At 31.4% G+C, this 19,486-nt stretch overlaps 1 protein-coding gene across 1 annotated transcript; it reads left to right on the forward strand.

Moving 5' to 3' along the window:
• The first annotated feature begins 1,455 nt into the window (after window positions 1-1,455).
• On the forward strand, window positions 1,456-19,258 carry LOC141333127 (FYVE, RhoGEF and PH domain-containing protein 4-like). The gene is made up of 16 exons (XM_073838058.1): window positions 1,456-1,544; window positions 3,260-3,395; window positions 5,201-5,507; window positions 8,779-8,871; window positions 9,915-10,060; window positions 10,130-10,286; window positions 12,645-12,783; window positions 12,978-13,036; window positions 14,205-14,351; window positions 14,518-14,690; window positions 14,769-14,799; window positions 15,805-15,888; window positions 15,998-16,123; window positions 16,279-16,428; window positions 16,516-16,659; window positions 18,566-19,258. The coding sequence occupies exons 1-16, from the start codon at window positions 1,529-1,531 to the stop codon at window positions 18,824-18,826; spliced, it is 2,169 nt and encodes a 722-aa protein (XP_073694159.1). The 5' UTR covers window positions 1,456-1,528; the 3' UTR covers window positions 18,827-19,258.
• Window positions 19,259-19,486: the final 228 nt, after the last annotated feature.

Genomic DNA, 19,486 nt, shown 5'->3' on the forward strand with positions numbered 1-19,486 from the left:
CCATTCTTTGCCTCACCTTTTCACCTCTCCATCTCTGTCAGCTTGGATGGGGGCTAGCAGACATTTTCTAGAGTCCTAGTTGTTCCAATCGTCTTCCATTACGGATAATGGAGGCTACATGCTTCTGTGAACCTTCAATGCAGCAAAAAATGTTCTGAACTCTTCCCTAGATCATTGCCTTAACGCAAGTCTGTCACTGAGCTCTACAGGCAGTTATCCTGACCTCAGGACTTGGTTTTTGCTCTGATATGCATAGACCTTTTCTGAGAGGTGTGTGCTAGGGCTGTGCAATTAATCGCAATCGCAAAAAAATTGTTTATATATTCCTATTTAAATAATTTACATAAAACAATATATATGATAAAAAAAAATATTACAACAAGATTAACCACTTAATTATTATTTAAACGTTTTAAACTGAATATAATTTTTCTTCCACGCATTGATTTTAACAGTAAATTTCTGTTTGTTTGACAAAAATTAAAAGGGTTTATTTTTCATTTGATTAAAAATAAATAAATGTTTATGCTTTTTCATTATCAGAAAAATTAAAACACATAAGAATTTCTTAAAAAAAAAAAAAAAGATTTTAGAACCCTCAAAATGTTAAAGTTTAGAGTTTTGGACTTATTTTTCCACTGAAATGAATGTATTCGTTATTGCACAAAGTAGGCTAAAGTACCGGGAAAAAAGTAAAATGGCTTATTTATTTTATGTTGTCTGTTTTAAAGACAATTTTACTACAGTTTTGTTTATTAAACTTAATACTATGTTATTTCATGGTGAAATGTTTTATGCACTTCTTGTGCACTGAATACATTTAGAATGTATGTATGTAGCTTGTTTGAAAAAGCAAAAAAAAAAAAAAAAAAAACGCAAATAAAATCGCAATCGCAATATTCGTTCAAAAAATCGCAATATGATTATTTTGTCCATATTGCACAGCCCTAGTGTGTGCCTTTCTAAATCAGACTCATTCAAATGAATTTGCCACAGTTTAACTCCACTCGAAGTGTAGCAACATCTAGAAGCAATATGAACGCTCCCGAGCTAAATTTCGAGTGTCCCAGAAAAGGGTGTGAATACTTATGCAACGGGATCTTTTCAGTTTTTTATTTCTAATAAATTTGCAAAGTTGTTACAAACCTGTTTTGTGCTTCGTCATTATGGTGTATGAGATGTAGCTTGATGTGGGAAAAAAGTAATTTAAAGCAGTGTGGGTATGAATACTTTTGCAATGCACTGTAAGTGATATCTATTGACACAAATAGATAAAGGGCTGGATGTTTTCTTTTCACTAGTCTGGAAAAAAAACACTATGGAAATCCAAAAAAAAAAGCCCAAAATATCAAACTTGATAGGTGACTGCAGTGTCTCCCTTTAACTGGTTTGGCTTTGCAGAAGTTTAATAGTTGTGTGAACTTCTGTTGTTTCTCTCTCTGTGTGGACAGGAGATGTTACGGACGACAGTTTGCTGAATAACAGGAGCTCAGTGTTGAGAAGGTCAGCGGTTTACACCGTCTCACCAATGCCGCCTCCGCCGGGTACGTCAGCATCTCAACACGCTTTACTGTAGACTGTCTTCACTTTATCCACCTGAAAACCACATGTTTGAAACCACTCTGAACAGTGTTTGCCACTCACATTTGCTCATTACAATGCATAAGTCTCATTTTAGTACTGCAATTCAGCCATCTCAGATGTTTTCTGAACAAATATGAAGTATTGTGGTTTGGTTTGACTGTAAAGCAGCTGTAGGAGCACAGGAAGTGATGGTTGAGATCAGGTAGGTTGTTTAACATGAGCTCCGCACCGTGGGCTTTACCCACAAACTCAACCTCCTGTAAAACAAAACAAAATAGTAGTTTGTCTGCAGTTGTAGGTGAAATGGCACGGGGAGAGATAAGTGTGATAAAGAGCATTTTCAACATTTCTATTCTATTGTTTTGTAAATATAATCAGTACAGGTTTTCTGAGCGTTTTTTTTTTTTATTAAGAGACAGCTTTGAAGATTTGTGTTTTTCAAATTTACAAATGTAAAAATCCAATTAATTGTCTAAAAGCTGATTAAAATGTATGTTTAAGAGATGTTCTGTAGGTTTCACACCATATTTGATGTACGATCTAAAATTTTATATTTAAAAAAAGGAAAATGTTACAATTATCTAAATTATTTGAAACAATTAAGAATGATTTAAATGATTAGATTTTAATATTATTATTTCAAAAATGATGACAAATTTGTAAATGGTTTAAATTATTAAATGATTCCAAATAATTATCATGAAATATTTTAATCATTATTTAAATGATTACTTTTAAGTAATTGTACATTTGTACATTAAATGATTGATTTTAAAATGATTATTTCAAAAATGGTTAAACATTAGTAAATCATTTAAATTATTCAACTGTTAGAATTTTTCTAAAATAATTATAGTAAAATATTTTACTACATTATTTAAATTATTAATTTTGATTTTTGAAGTAATATAAAATTTAAGTTACAATTAAAAATGACAAATACAAATTTAAATACAATTAAAAATTATTGATTTTAAAATTATTTTTTAAAAAACTTTAAATTAAATTGTTAAAAGTACTTTAAATACTTTAAAGTATTATAATTTAGTATTATACTTAAAATTATTAAAAATAACACGACTTAAATGATTAATTTTATTTAAATATTAAATTATTACAATTAAAATAAAAATAAATTATTTTAAAATTATAATTTTTAAAAATGGTTTAAAAATTGTTAATTATTAAACTTCTAAAATTATTCAAAATAATTATTGTAAAATATTTTTAATACATTATTTAAATGATTCATTTTGTTTAAATATTACATTTTTAATGCATTATTTAAATGAGTAATTAGTAAATTATTGCAAGTTTTTTCGCTTGTATATAATTTAATTTTTGCATGTAAGACAATTAAATATTTATATTTATATTTTATTTTAAATTATTAAAATAGTTTTAATTATTTAAAAAAAATGATTAAAATGTATTATATATGTGGGTTTGATTACACTGACTAATATTAGTTTTATTATTGTTTAAAAAAGGTATTATTAAAAATAATTGTAAAATATTTTTTAAGATAATGTGTTATTATTAAAATAATAAAACTATTAATTTAAAAATTATTTATTATACTTTGAATTACTGCTTTACACTGACCCCTGCTGTTTGTATTGAGAGAAAAAAAATACTTCCTAGTCAAACTTCCTATACTTTCTTTCCACCACAGTTCTTCCAAAACCAAAATTCCAGTGTCCTGTGAAGATTTCGGATAGAAACATCATGGACGAGGATCAGACAATGACAAATATAACTCGAGGAAGAACAACAGTGATCTCCAAATGCCACAGAAACATTGACAAGAGGTGTGTGGGCGTTTACAATATCAGACAAACACTGAGAAACACCTGATAAGATTAATTATTTAAAATTATTGCAATATTATCAAGTATAGGTAATCACTCCAATAAATAAATGGTCAAGGAAACAATGTTTATATTTATAAAAATATGTATTTATTTATTTATACTTATTTATTTTGTTTTTTTTCGAGTAATTACTTTTATGTATTGTATTAAAAAAAAAACAATGATTTTTTAAACAAAAAATACAAATAATTAACATAATTAAAATGAATTGTTTTAAATTATTGCAATTTTATCATGTTAAGTGAATTTATTAAAGTAATCACATCAATAAAAAAATAAATAAATGTTTGAGCAAACAATATTTATATTTATAGAAATACATATTTATTTATTCATACTTATTATTTATTTTATTTATTTCAAGTAATTACTTCTGTGTATTGTGTTGAAAACCCACCAGTTTAAAAAAAATAAAAAAATAAAAAAATAAACATTAACATTTAATTAAAAAAAAAAATTATGAATTATTTTAAATTATTGCAACGCTATCATGTTTAGGTAATCACACCAGTAAATAAATAAATAAATGTTCAAGCAAACAATATTTATATTTATAAAAATATTCATTTAATTATTTATACTTTTTTGAGTTATTACTTACACCACCAGTTTTTTTTTTTTTTTTTAGAAAATTAACAAAAAATAATTAACATTTAAATTAAATTTAAAAAATAATTAAAATTAATTATTCATAAATTATTGCAATATTATCATGAAAAGGCAATCACGCCAATGAATGAATGAATGAATAAATAAATGGTCAAGCAAACAATATTTATATTTATAAAAAATATCTATTATGTATGTTTTCAAGTAATTACTTCTATTTATTGTTTTAAAAATCACCAATAAAAAATATATATTATAAATTAACATTTAATTAAAAAAAAAAAAAAAAAAAATATATATATATATATATATATATATATATATATATATATAAAGAAATAATTAAAATTAAATATTTTAAATTGTTACAATATTATCACATATAGGTAATCACACCAATAAATAAAATATACAAAAAAATATTTATTTATTTTTACTTTTTTTTTTTTCCAAATAATTACTTGAATGTATTGCTTTAAAAAACACCTATTTTTTTAAATAACCAAATAACAACAAAAAAATAATAATAATTAACAGTTAATTCAAATAAAAAAGTAATGAAATTAACATAGAATTCAAATTAATTTGAGCAATATTATCATGTTTAATCACGCCAATAAATAAAAAATAAGATAAATAAATGGTCAAGCGAAAAAAAGAAGTATAATTATAAAAATATTTATGCATTGAAATATTTAGTCGAATAAATTTTTAAAAACTGTAAATTTTAGCAATAAACTAGAAGTTAACTTTTTTTTTTAAGTTAAGTTAAGCAGAACAAAGATTTTTGGAGTGTTTTTTACAACAAAATACTATGACAGTCTTTCTGCTTCAGAATTGTGTGTTTAATTCAATGTTAGTTCTTTGTAAATATTTGTGAAATTTACTAGTAATTTCTAAATGATTTTTTTTTCAAAGTCAGAGGTGTTTAAGATGATAAGAAACATAGTTTCATAAAAAAAAAATTGCATATCGACTGATACTGAACGTTCACACTTCATAAATAGGACAGTGAAGGGAAATTCACCCCCTCATTTCTCTCTGTAACCCTCTGCTCCGCCTTTGAGACTTTCACTTCCTGTTGCAGTGGCGTTCTAGACACGGTATTTGTCATTGAGTGCTCTCTCTTCCAGCGCCACCAAAGCTTCATCAGACCTTCGTCCTCCTCCTGAACGCCTCGCCGTAGCCCCCGCGAGCACCGAACGGTCGGACGGCGGCGGCTCTCAGACATCCTCGCAGGACTCCGGCTGGCACGTCTGGTCGGGCTGGTGGTCAGAAGAGGTCAAAGGTCACGCCGGCTTTGAAGAGCAAGCTGAACATCTGCAGGCTCCGTCAGAAAACAGCAGGAGGGAAAGTGCTGTCCAGGACCACGAGGATCAGACTCAGGAGAACGTCCTAAATGAAGAGACGCAGAACATGGAGAAAGATGAAGACAAACAAGTCAGTACTTATACTTTGAGTAGACAAAGTAAACAAGTGAGTACTTATGCTTTTAGTCTTTTGAACAAAGGCTGAACCCTAATTATTAAAAATTTGGCACTTCTTGTGGTACGAGCATGAATAATTTTTTCAGCTGTGTTATTATTATTATTATTATTTTATTTTATTTATTTATTTTTTGTTTAACAATACAAATAGCATTTTTCTTAATAATTGCAAAAGGTGTTATTAAGCAATATCAATATGTTATTTAAGTACTTGCTTGAAAAATGTGTAGCTATTACATTTATTATTAATACATTTATATATTAAGTTAATTAAATGCTTATTTTTACTAATTCTTTAAATTATTATTTTTAATAGTTTAATTGCATTATTTAAATGATTGAATTTATCTAATTATTTACATAATTCATTTTGAATTAATAGTTTAAAACATTTAAGTGCTTAAAAATTGGTCTGTGAAACGATTAAATGGGTGGAAATGTTTTTTTTTATAATTTCTTTTAATAATATAAAATATGTATAGTTTTATAAACTAAGTTATTTAAATGCTTATTTTTACTAATTCTTTAAATTATTGTTTTTAATTATTTTTAATAGTTTAATTGCATTATCTGATTATTTACATAATTCATTTTGAATTAATATTTTAAAACATTTAAGTGCTTAAAAATTGATCTGTGAAACGATTAAATGGGTGGAAATGTTTTTTTTTATAATTTCTTTTAATAATATAAAATATGTATAGTTTTATAAACTAAGTTATTTAAATGCTTATTTTTACTAATTCTTTAAATTATTATTTTTAATTATTTTTAATAGTTTAATTGCATTATTTAAATGATTGAATTTATCTAATTATTTACATAATTCATTTTGAATTAATATTTTAAAACATTTAAGTGCTTAAATTGATCTGTGAAACGATTAAATAGGTGGAAATGTTTTTTTATAATTTCTTTTAATAATATAAAATATATATAGTTTTATAAACTAAGTTATTTAAATGCTTATTTTTACTAATTCTTTAAATTATTATTTTTAATTATTTGTAATAGTTTAATTGCATTATTTAAATGATTGAATTTATCTGATTATTTACATAATTCATTTTGAATTAATATTTTAAAACATTTAAGTGCTTAAAAATTGATCTGTGAAACGATTAAATGGGTGGAAATGTTTTTTTTATAATTTCTTTTAATAATATAAAATATATATAGTTTTATAAACTAAGTTATTTAAATGCTTATTTTTACTAATTCTTTAAATTATTATTTTTTTAAATATTTTTAATAGTTTAATTGCATTATTTAAATGATTGAATTTATCTAATTATTTACATAATTCATTTTGAATTAATATTTTAAAACATTTAAGTGCTTAAAAATTGGTCTGTGAAACGATTAAATGGGTGGAAATGTTTTTTTATTTCTTTTAATAATATAAAATATATATAGTTTTATAAACTAAGTTATTTAAATGCTGCTTTTTATAAATTATTAAAATTATTTTTTTGTTATGTTTTATTTTTAATTACATTATTAAAGTGATTGATTTTAACTTTATCTAGTTATTTAAAAATATTTAAATATACTGCTCAAAAAAACAAAGGGAACACTTAACCAACACAATGTACACAATAGTGTTCCCTTTATTTTTTGGAGCAGTGTAATTCACTTTAAAATTAATTCATAAATTGTTTTAATTTAGTTTTTTTTATTATTTTTAATTGTATTATTTAACTTTATTTTAAAATGATTAAAATTCATGAATTATTTTAATTATTAAACATTTACCTGTGATGTATGGAATAATAAATGATTGAAAATATTGTGAATATACTGTTGATACAATTGGTGGAAGTGTATTTTTATTGTTTTTGCCTTATTTATGGTAAAATATTTTAATTAATACATTATTTACAATTTTATTTAAATAATTGTATTACTTATTTTTTATTATATACATTATTGTTGTTTTATCATAAATTGTTTATACATTTTGAAAATATTTTTTATTTTTATTACATTATTAAGATGATTGATTTCAACTTTATTTAACTTATTTAAAATATTCACTTTAAAATTAATTCATAAATTGTTTTAATTATTAAACATTTACCTGTGAGTTACAGATTAAATAATTGTTTAAATTATTAAATCAATTTATATATAGATTATTGCAAAAGATTTTAATTAATACCTTATTTAAATTATTAATTTTATTTAAATAATTATTCAAATGATTAAATATATTTTATATTTTATTGTAAAATATTTTACTTAATATTAAAATTGTATTTAATTAAATTATTAATTTTATTTAAATAATTATTTATTATTATTATACATTTATTATTATTATTTTTATACATTATTAACTTATATAATTATTGCATTATTTAAATCTGTGAGATGACAAAATGGGTGAAAATGTATTTTTATTGTTTTTTAATAATAAAATGTATTTGCCTTAATTATTGTAAAATATTTTAATTAATACATTACTTAAATTATTAATTTTATTTAAATAATTTATATTATTATTGTTATTATATACAGTATTATTATTATTTTATTATGAATTAACTTTTTAAGCAGCTATTATTACTTTTATTATTTAAATAACTTGCACTGTAATAATTATTTTAACAAGTATTACATGACAATGTATACATTTAGTAATATTTAATTACTAAAAGTTATTTTTTTTTAAATAATAAAATGCATACTTAAAATCCATAAATTATTATAATCATTAAAAAATATAAAAACATTTAAAATAATTCTTTGTAAAGGCTTTAGATGCAAGTGTCTGTTAAATCAATGAACGCAAACGTAACGTAAACTGTACAGTCTCTTGAAAAAGGGATGCAGGCCAAATCTAGAGCCAAAAATATCACAGAGATTTGGGATGTGGGCTCTTGACTAAAAACAGTATGTTGGGAACCACAAAAAAGCATCCTGAGATCAAGTTTAACAAGTCACGTTTTTGTAAAAAATGTAAAACTCTTCGTAAAAACTAGCTAAAATGTAATTGCACCTGTTAATGTGAGATTAAAGCTGCACATCCGTTCTTGTGTGACTGCTATCAGATATTTTTATCAGAAGTGGCCCATCTACCCGACCACATGAGCCTGTGTTTTTCCACTCAGTGTAGTTTTATTCTGAATGTCAGTGGTTTTCCAGCATCAGACATTACTTAAGTTACTTTACCACAGAGACGTGTCATGCTTTCACTTTTAATAACAGGCTGTTTTCAACAGGAGCAGATCAAAGAGATCAAGCTCTATAAGATCGCCAACGAACTCCTGCAGACGGAGAGAGCTTACGTAACCCGCCTGCATTTGCTGGACCAGGTCAGTCACTCCTTAAAATCTTAAATAAAAATGGTGATGGTTCCATAAAGGACCTTTAACATCTATGAAACCATTTTATTATAATATTAAATTATTATTTTTTTTTTTATAAAATATTAAATTATTCTAATTATTATTTTGAATATTATTAATTTATTCACATTATTATTTTTATTATTATTGTATTATATAAACTACTTTTAAAATGATAAAAATGACTTGCATTATTAATTTTATAATTATAAAAAATAAATGATTAATTAAAAATAATCTCATGGAACCTTTTTAAATATTATTACTATTATTACATTTTTGTATTATTCATTTTAAAATTATTAAATGACTTTATTAATTTTACAACTATTTAAAAAATATATTTAATTATTAATTAAAAAACAATCTTTGGTTAACACATGGAACCTTTTTAAGCTATTACTATTATTTAATTATTTATTTTAAAATGATTAAATTATTTGTAGTTGCTCCGTGAACAACCTTTAACATCGATGAAACCTTGTTTTTAAATGATTACAGATCATTACATGAATTAAATTATTCATTTTAAAATTATTACATTATTTAAATGGTTAAATATGTGTAATATATTACTATTAGTAGTAGTATATTTATAATGTTACATTTAAAATTTGTATTCAAAATATTTTATTTAGTTAAATTTTATATTTTTTAAAGATGTTTAATAAATTGTTTAAATTTTTCATTTTAAATTTAAGATTTAAAAAATTTAATTATGATCACGTCTCCATGAACAACCTTTAACATTCATGAAATCAAAAATACATATTACATTTTTTAAATTGCTAAATGCTAAAAATATTTCATTATTCATATTAATAATTTTAAAATTATTAAATTAATATGTATATATTTTTCATTTTAAAAGTCATTTCAATATTCTTTAAAGAAAGGTTCTTTGGAGCACCAAAAGTAATTTTTCTATTACATTGCTGTGGAAAATCCCTCTTGTAAAATGTTTATTTTTAAGAGCGTGCATGTGAAGTGTATATACTGTGTTTCTGCAGGTGTTCTGCTCTAAGCTCACAGAGGAGGCTGGGAAGGGGACGTTTTCTGTGGAGGTGGTGAAGAGCATCTTCTCCAATGTGGGATCCATTTACGCCTTCCACAGCCAGTTCCTCCTGCCGGATCTGGAGACACGGATGAGCCAGTGGTGAGCGCTGCTTTATCTTCAGGCTTCTTCTCAGATCTTACACCCGCTCACGTCTCCGTCCTCCTGCAGGGACTCCACGCCCCGCATCGGGGACATCTTAGCACAGCTCGCGCCCTTCCTCAGGATGTATGCAGAGTACGTGAAAAACTTCGACAGCGCCATGGACCTGCTCAAACAGTGGACAGAGCGATCCACACAGTTCAACAGCATCATTCAGGACATACAGGTGTGTGTGTGTATGTGTGCTTTGACCTCGAAATAACATTAAAGGAACACTCCACTTTTTTTGGAAATAGGCTCATTCTCCAACTCCCCCCGAGTTAATAAGTTGATTTTTACCGTTTTGAAATCCATTCAGCCGTTCTCCTGTTCTGGCGATATCACTTTTAGCATAGCTTAGCATAGATCATTGAATCCTATTAGACCGATAGCATCACGTTCAAAAATGACCAACGAGTTTCCATATTTGTTGTATTTAAAACTTGACTCTTCTGTAGTTATATCGTGTACTAAGACCGGTGGAAATGCAAAGCAGCGAGTTTCTAGGCTGATAAGATTAGGAACTACACTCCCATTCCGGCGTAATAGTCAAGGAAGTTTGCTGCTGTAATATGGCTTCTTTTGCGACATATTATTGATATTTAACAAATCTATTTCTTTCTCTCCCTGGCCTTGTCTTTCTGCTTGAGCAGCACTAGTTGAAGCCTGAAAATATTGTAAACAATAACATAACTAATTACACTGGTCGGACTAAGCTCTGTTTCAGACTGATACCTCTGGTTCAGGATGGTCCTCATCCTCAACACGTGCCTTTTTTCAGTCGCGGAAAATACTTTTCAATACTCATCTGGATTGAAGCAGCAAACATTCAGTGTAAGAGTAAAGAAACAATTTATAATACGTTTATTTGATTCACAGCTGCTACATATAGTGTTTTGACCTCGACAACCCAACTAGACTAGCCTACATTTTACCGCAAACTTGCGACTAGTTAACTTTCTAAAGAAGGCGCAATCGCGTTTGCCAAGGGTCGGGACTTATAGTAACATCAACACACTGCAACTATTGTATTCAGAATATAAAATATTTTATAGCACTTTTTAATCTGTGATTGTGTGTTAAAAGTGTTCACGAGATACGCCAGCCGTCTTCTCTCCACAGATGATCCAGACAGATGTGTGTACGGAGGGGAGGGGCTGTGTGCGTGTGTGCGTTTGAGGGAGAGACGCGAGTGACAGAGATGAAGAGAGAGTATGGAAAGGAAATGCAGTTGAACGAATTCGCTGCGTGTTTTAAATAGCATACAAAAGAATAACGAAATGCAATATGTGACGGTCGGTATTGATTTTTTTTTTTTTTTTTTTTTGGTCGGTGTTGAATCTGTGGCGGTCGGAATTTAATCTGTGGCGCACCGGAGTGTGCAGCGTATGGTCTGATGAACTGACAAGCTGACCTTCTACTACTACAACCCCTAAAGCAATGCTGGCAGCACTCATGTATCTGTTTTTAAAGCCAGGTTCTGCACCTGACGCACAGAACGAGTACTCAACTTCGTTGATCAACCCTTGCGAGGCCTGTTTCGAATGGAATCCATCTTGGAAAACCTCTGTATAACCCTGACCACTGTAGTGTAACTCGGTTTCAGGGTGTTACTGAACCTCTGATAGCCTTTGCCATCTTTGTGGAGAGCAACCGTTCTAATTCTCAAATCCTCAGAGAGTTCTTTGCCATGAAGTGCCATGTTGAACATCCAGTAGTTAATATGAGAGAATTTTCATCAGACCACAGGACATGGTTCCAGTAATTCATGCTCTTGGTTGTCTTCAGCAAACTGTTTTTGGGCTTTCTTGTGAGCCAGCTTCAGAAGAGGTTTCCTTCTGAGACGGCACCTAAGCAAACCAACATGTTGCAGTGTGCAGCGAATGGTCTGAGCACTGACAAGCTGACCTTCTACTTCTGCAACTTCAAAGCAATGCTGGCAGCACTTATGCATCTGTTTTTTGAAGCCAGATTCTGCACCTGATGCACAAAACGAGTTTTGAATGGAACCCATCTTGGAAAACCTCTGTATGACCCTGACCACTGTAGTGTAACTCGGTTTCAGGGTGTTACTGAACCTCTAATAGTCTTGACCATCTTTGTGGAGAGCAACTGTTCTAATTCTCAAATCCTCAGAAAGGTCTTTGCCATGAGGACTTTTGCATGGTCCTGTCAAGCAGACAAAAACATAAACATGATGAATAGGACATGTGGCTTTGCATGCTTAAACAACATACTGCTATCATCACTTAGGGTGTACTCACTTTTGTTGCCAGCTATTCTGACAATAAAGGCTGTATGTTGAGTTATTTTCAGGGGACCGTAAATCTATGCAGCTATACAAGCTGCACACTGACTACTCTCAAATATATCCTCGTTTCATTTCTATAGTATTGTCCCTTGAGAAGATTTACTCAAATGGTTTCTGAAATATGAGGGGTGTACTCACTTTTGTGACATGACATTCAAAAACAAACTTTAGAAGGAATGCTACGATGTCACGATACAAATTTATGTTTAATAGATTGAGATGTTTTTCATTTAGAGTCAGGAGGTGTGTGGGAATCTGACTCTGCAGCATCACATGCTGGAGCCGGTGCAGCGGGTTCCTCGCTACGAGATGCTGCTCAAAGACTATCTGAAGAAACTGCCGGAGGACGACCCGGACCGCAGCCAGGCCGAGAGTGAGAGATTAAACACGTTTACTTGTGGTTTTCTCACCATTTATAATAGCAAATAATGTTTATAAGGACATATGTTTCCGTGGGGAACAGAACGTGAGCGTTTGAGAAAAAATGAAAGTGTTTAGTTCCCAGCTACTTTCGGTTCCATAACTGGATGAGTCAGCCCAGATATCACTTCTCCTTCTCCTTTCCAGAGTCTCTGAACATCATCTCCATGGCTGCCACACACTCCAACACCGCCATCCGCAAGATGGTGAGACACGCTTTCACTTAACCTGATAGTTTTACACAGATTAGTCAGACCAGGATGGCCCGTTTCCTGACTGCATTTATGATTTTCATGTGCAACTGTGGTCTTAAATGTGTTTTAAATGCAACTTTGTGTATTCAAGCCACTATTTTTATGATTATTTGTGAAAATTTAGCACTTTCTGATTCTATTTTCAAAGTTTTTGTCCAATGCAAACATCATGTAAGCTTTTAAATTGCTCTTTTATGGCATTTTAACTTGTTATTACCGATATGTTATATGTGACCCTGGACCACAAAACCAGTCATAAGGTTAAATTTGACAAAACTGAGATTTATACATCACATGAAAGCTCAATAAATAAGCTTTCTATTGATGTATGGTTTGTTAGGATAGGATAATATTTGGTCAAGATACATCTATTTGAAATCAGAAATCTGAGGATGCAAAAAAATCAAAAAGACTGAGAAAATCACCTTTAAAGTTGTCCAAATTAGGTTCTTAACAATGCATATTACAAATCAAAAATTACATTTTGATATGTTTACAGTAGGAATTTTACAAAAAATCTTCATGGAACATGAACTTTACTTAATTTCTTAATGATTTTTGGCATAAAAGAAAAATCAAAAATTTTGACCCATGCAATGTATTTTTGGCTATTGCTACAAATATACCCCAGCGACTTAAGACTGGTTTTGTGGTCCAGGGTCACATATAAGCTGCTGCTTCTTCTGACCCAAAAAGTCCTTATCTTCTCCTAGAGCTTTTGGTCTTAAGATAGTTAATATATCTTTTCTAACTGATCCGGCTTATGGTTTTCGAAAACCAGACTATCAAAACCACCTAAATTCCTATAGACTTTATAGAAAACTTATGGTGCATCTAAACTGCTAGTAACATGCCAGTCATGTTAAAAACGTGAACACAATGTTAGAAACATGTTAGCAATGTGCTAATCTGGCTATAAACATGCTAGTAATGTGCTAATCATGGTAACTTGTTACTAACTTGCTAATCATACTGACAACATTGTAATCAGCCTTTAAAAATGCAAGCAACAAGTTTGTTCTCAAACGTACCAGTTTAACATGTAATCCGTTATAGTAGCTGCCATTGCATTGAAGTCCTCATTGGTTTTATATGCAGATGTTCTCCGCATGTTTTCCAGGAGAACCTGAAGAAGCTCATGGAGATCTATGAGATGCTGGGAGGTGAGGAGGACATTGTTAACCCGTCCAACGAGCTCATTAAAGAAGGACAAATCCTAAAGCTAGCCGCCAGGAACACCTCGTCCATGGAGAGATACCTGTTCCTGGTTAGTTGATTCTTAATCAGTATTTTTGCCTTGTTTTTCCCCCAAACATTGCTTTAAGATTAAAATTAAGCCTAAAAATGCTTCATTTTGATGTCAAAACATAATTTTTTTGCTGAGTGTGCTGTCATTTTGAGAGTGTAAATCCACTATTCTTCTCTTTTCTCAGTTTAACAACATGTTGCTGTACTGCGTGCCCAAGTTCAGTTTAGTAGGCCAGAGGTTCACTGTGCGCACGCGGGTTCAGGTTCAGGGCATGAAGGTGCTTGAGACGTCCAATGAAGATTATCCACACACTTTCCAGGTGTCGGGTAAAGAGCGAACGCTGGAGCTGCAGGCCAGGTGAGGGCAGACCCATGCGGATATAGAGAATAACATGTCTATTTTAGCTCATTATGACTAGGTTTTTGTTGTTTACAGCTCAGAGCAAGACAAAGAGGACTGGATCAAGGTATCAGTGTTGTCTAGTTGCTCAAAAATGGCTTTATCTGAATTAAAAGTTAAAAGTTTTTGAACAGCATGATTTTTAATGTTTTTTTTTTTTTTAAAGAAGTGTCTTCTGCTCAATAAGCCTGGTTTTATTTGGTCCAATGTACAGCAAAAACTCTAAAATAAGCTATGTGTATAAGAAATGTGTGACTTTATATTTTTTATATGGTCAGAATTGCAATTTTACCTCATATTTCTGTTTATATCTCACAATTCTGAGCTTATATCAGAACTGTGAGGGGGGGGTCTGAGATGTGAAAAAACATCCAAATTGTGAGATTAAAAATGCTAAATTATCTTTATATATGTTTATTGCATGGCAGAAACAAGCTTGTGGCTTTCTGTTTTACAATTCAGATGATTTTTCTTACAATTGCAAGTCTATATCTTAAATGTCAGAGTTTTTTTGTAATGGTATAGTGTTTAATGTTACAAAAGCTTTTTATTTTCAGATAAATGCTGATCTTTGGATCTTTATATTCATCAAAGAATTCTAAAAAAATTACTATTGAAAATATTGATGATAATAATAATAATAATAATAAATGTTTCCTAAGCAGCAAATCAGCATATTAGAATAATATAAGGATCATGTGACACTGAAGACTGGAGTAATAATGCTGAAAATTCAGCTTTGATCACAGGAATAAATTATATTTTAAAATATATTGAAAGAGAAAGCAGTTATTTTAAATGGTAAAAATATTTCAGAATTTTACAGTTTTTTTTTTCTGTACTTTGGATCAAATAAATGCAGGCTTGGTGGGCAGAAGAGACTTTTTTTTTAAATGCATTAAAAATCTTGCTGTTCAAAAACTTTTGACTCGTAGTGTATGTTGTAAATGTTGAGTTTATATTAGAATTGCATGGAAAAACATATCTGAATTGTGAGATATAAACTAAAATTGCATGAAAAAAGTCAGTAGTTTTCATTGGAAAGTTTCAGTGTGGGTCGTTTACTTTCTAGGCGTTCCAGAAGACCATTGAAATCTTTCAGCAGAAGAACGAAACGTTCAAATCAGCCTCTAAAGAAGTGGCGGATGAGGTTTCTGTAAGTAGAAAGAGCAGTTTGGTCGTGAATAAAGGCCACTGTGACAGGGGTCAAGGGGGAAATCTTCAATTGAGCCACTTCTCCTTATTTGTGCTCATGTGTTTTCCAGAAAGAGGAGTTGGGGAAGAGAGCCCCGCGCTGGATTCGGGACAATGAAGTGACCATGTGCATGAAATGCAAGGAGCCCTTCAACCCACTGACCCGCAGAAGGCACCATTGCAGGGCATGTGGATATGTGAGTTTGCAATGCATGCATATGTTTATCTGTAAGTCTAAACGAGGATTTCCTGTTGACCTCGAATTATTATAGATCAGCCACAACTCAAAACTCTTACTCGGAGTGTTTTATCCGAATCCAAAAATGAGCTAATGTTTTGAAATGTGTCTTAGGTTGTGTGTTATAAATGTTCGGACTACAAGGCGTCGCTGAGGTACGACGCCAACAAATTAAACAAGGTGTGTAAGGACTGTTACTGCATTCTGACCGGGAGAGGTGACGCTGATGAGCCAGTCAGCGGGAAGAAAAGAGGGATTCTTGAGGTATGCTTATTGATGTTTTGGGTTTTTCTTGTCTGCATGAACCATTTTTAAAATGATCTTAATTTTTTTACCTTGACATTTTATCAGATTGAAGCAGCTCAGGTGTCAGGAAACAGTTTTCTGTGTGGCTTCCTGCAGTACAGTACAGACCGAACAAAACCGTGTCAGAGGGTCTGGTGTGTGATACCACAGCATGACGCACTGGTTCTTTACCTGTATGGTGCTCCACAGGTGAGAGACGCAGTGTAGTTGAGCTTTAGCCTTCAATGATATGATATAAACCTAATGAAAAACCCTACAAAGTACTTCAAATACTCCTAAAAGAACACATTTTGTGTAGCCTGCTTCATGTTGGCTTAACAAAGCTATGCACTAGCAACCACTAAGAACACCTTAGCAACCACTTAACAACAACCTAGCAACCATTTTATCAACTTAACAAGCACTTAACGCCCTAGCAACCACTCCAACTATTTAGCAAGTGCTTAACAATGCCCTAGCAACCACTCTGAAGGCTGCTTGGCAACATTGTAGCTTCAATCATCCAGGTTACCATCTGAAACCCAAGAAACTACTTTGAACACCTTAGCAACTCTCCAGCCACCACTTTGAACACCTTGGCAACCACTTAGCAACACCCTAGCAACCATTCAGAACAACTTAGCAAGCGCTTAACAACGCCCTAACAACCACTCTGAATGCTGCTTAGCAACATTCTAGCTTCCATCATCCAGGTTACCATCTGAAACCCAAGAAACTACTCCGAACACCTTAGCACCCCCTAGCAACCACTCTGAACACCCTAGCAACCACTTAGCAACACCATAGCAACATTCCAAAAACAACACTTTAGCACACTTTTACTACTCTGAACACTGCTTAGTAACATTTTAGCTTCCATCATCTAGGTTACCAACTGAAACCTGAGAAACTACTCTGAACTCCTTAGCAACTCCCTAGCAACCATTCCAACAATTTAGCAAGCGCTTAACAATGCCCTAACAGCCACTCTGTATGTTGCTTAGAAACATTCTAGCTCCCGTCTGAAACGGGTTGGATCACGATTGTGCCTACAAAACATCTTGTTTTGTCGCTCTGAACACATTAGCAACATCCTAGCTACCATGTAAAGCCTAATAACCCCTTGGGACACCTTAGCAACACCCTAGATACCACGTAAACTATAGAAACAGCTTTAAACACCTTCGCAACATCCTAGCTACCATATGGACCCTAAAAACCTCTTGGGACACCTTAGCAACACCCTAGCTACCACATAAACCATAGAAACCACTTTAAACACCTTCGCAACATCCTAGCTACCATAGGGACCCTAGAAACCTCTTGGGACACCTTAGCAACACCCTAGCTACCACGTAAAACCTAGAAACCTCTCTAAACACCTTCGCAACACCCTAACTACCATGTAAACCATAGAAACCTCTCTGAACACCTTAACAACATCCTAGATACCATGTAAAGTCTAGAAACCCCTTGGGACACCTTAGCAACACCCTAGATACCACGTAAACCATAGAAACCGCTTTAAACACCTTCGCAACATCCTAGCTACCATATGGACCCTAGAAACCTCTTGGGACACCTTAGCAACACCCTAGCTACCATGTAAACCCTAGAAACCTCTCTAAACACTTTTGCAACATCCTAGCTACCATATGGACCCTAGAAACCCATTGGGACACCTTAGCAACACCCTAACTACCATATGGACCCTAGAAACCCATTGGGAGGGACACCTTAGCAACACCCTAACTACCACATAAACCATAGAAACCTCTCTGAACACCTTAGCAACATCCTAGCTACCATGTAAACCATACAAACTCCTCTGAATACCTTAGTAACATCCCAGTTACCGTATAAAGCCTAGAAACTGTTCTAAAAATCTTAGCTACCACATAAACCCTAGAAACCTCTCAGAATATCTTAGCAATGCTTTAGATACCACTCAGAGCACGTTAGGAGTCACTTAACAACATCCTAGCTACCAGCTGAAACATTAGCAACCATTCAGAACACCTTATCAATGCCCTAGCTTTAGTAACTTGTATTTTCTACTTTCAAATGTTAATATCGATCGTGAATGAGTCCAGTTACTCTGGGATTTTGTTCCCAGGATGTCAAAGCCCAGTGTACCATCCCACTCCTGGGTTACCAGGTTGAGGACATCCAGAAGTCTGTGGATCATCCTCCCACCAGCTTCCGTCTGTGCCAGTCCAAATCTGTCCACTTCTTCACTGCCGACACAGAGGAAGTGAAACTGCGCTGGCTAAAAGTGATACGCAAAGCCGTGATCGGGGAGATCCCAGAATGCACAACGCCAGTCGATGGTGACCTTGCCAACGGTTGCCAGGAAGGCATGCCTGATGGCATTTGAAAAACAAAAAGGGAGGTTTACCACCCTTTTTTACATGTGTAATTTATAAATCCAAGCCGATTAGAATGTGTTGTTACAGAAACACTTAAGGACTTGTTTGGGAGTGTATAAATGGACTATATGGCAGCAGTTGATCATTTTAATGCACTATAATGTCCACCTCAATCAGACTGGTAAAAACATTCAGTATGTGATTATTTAAATGATTCTTGTCTTAGTTTACTTGTTTGTAGACCAATCTCATCAAAGCTAGTCCAAATTATGTTTTGTGATTTGTCAGCCTTTTCTCATTGTGACTTCATATTTTATGTATATTTTAGTTTTAATATATTTTAATGTTCATATGCTTTGTCATTGTCACTGTCTCTAAGATGTATGCACTTTATTGCTTTTTATAAACCAGGACGTTGACATTAAAATTAATTAATAATACTTAAGCTGCTTCGTCTTGATCCTTAAACATTTTTAAGGCGAGACACTGAATGTGAATAGTGTAAAAAAATTAACTAATAGTTATTGCCTTACACAGTTGATTGATTTTTTGATAATTGCAAACATTTTTTGTATTGTATTGTATTGTAAGTTTTCTAAAATGGTAGGTTTAAATGTGCATTATTTAATGAAACATGCACTAATTTGCATACCTTTTTAGTACAAAAA

Source organism: Garra rufa, chromosome 4, assembly GCF_049309525.1.
Source record: "Garra rufa chromosome 4, GarRuf1.0, whole genome shotgun sequence".
Classification (NCBI taxonomy): domain Eukaryota; kingdom Metazoa; phylum Chordata; class Actinopteri; order Cypriniformes; family Cyprinidae; genus Garra; species Garra rufa.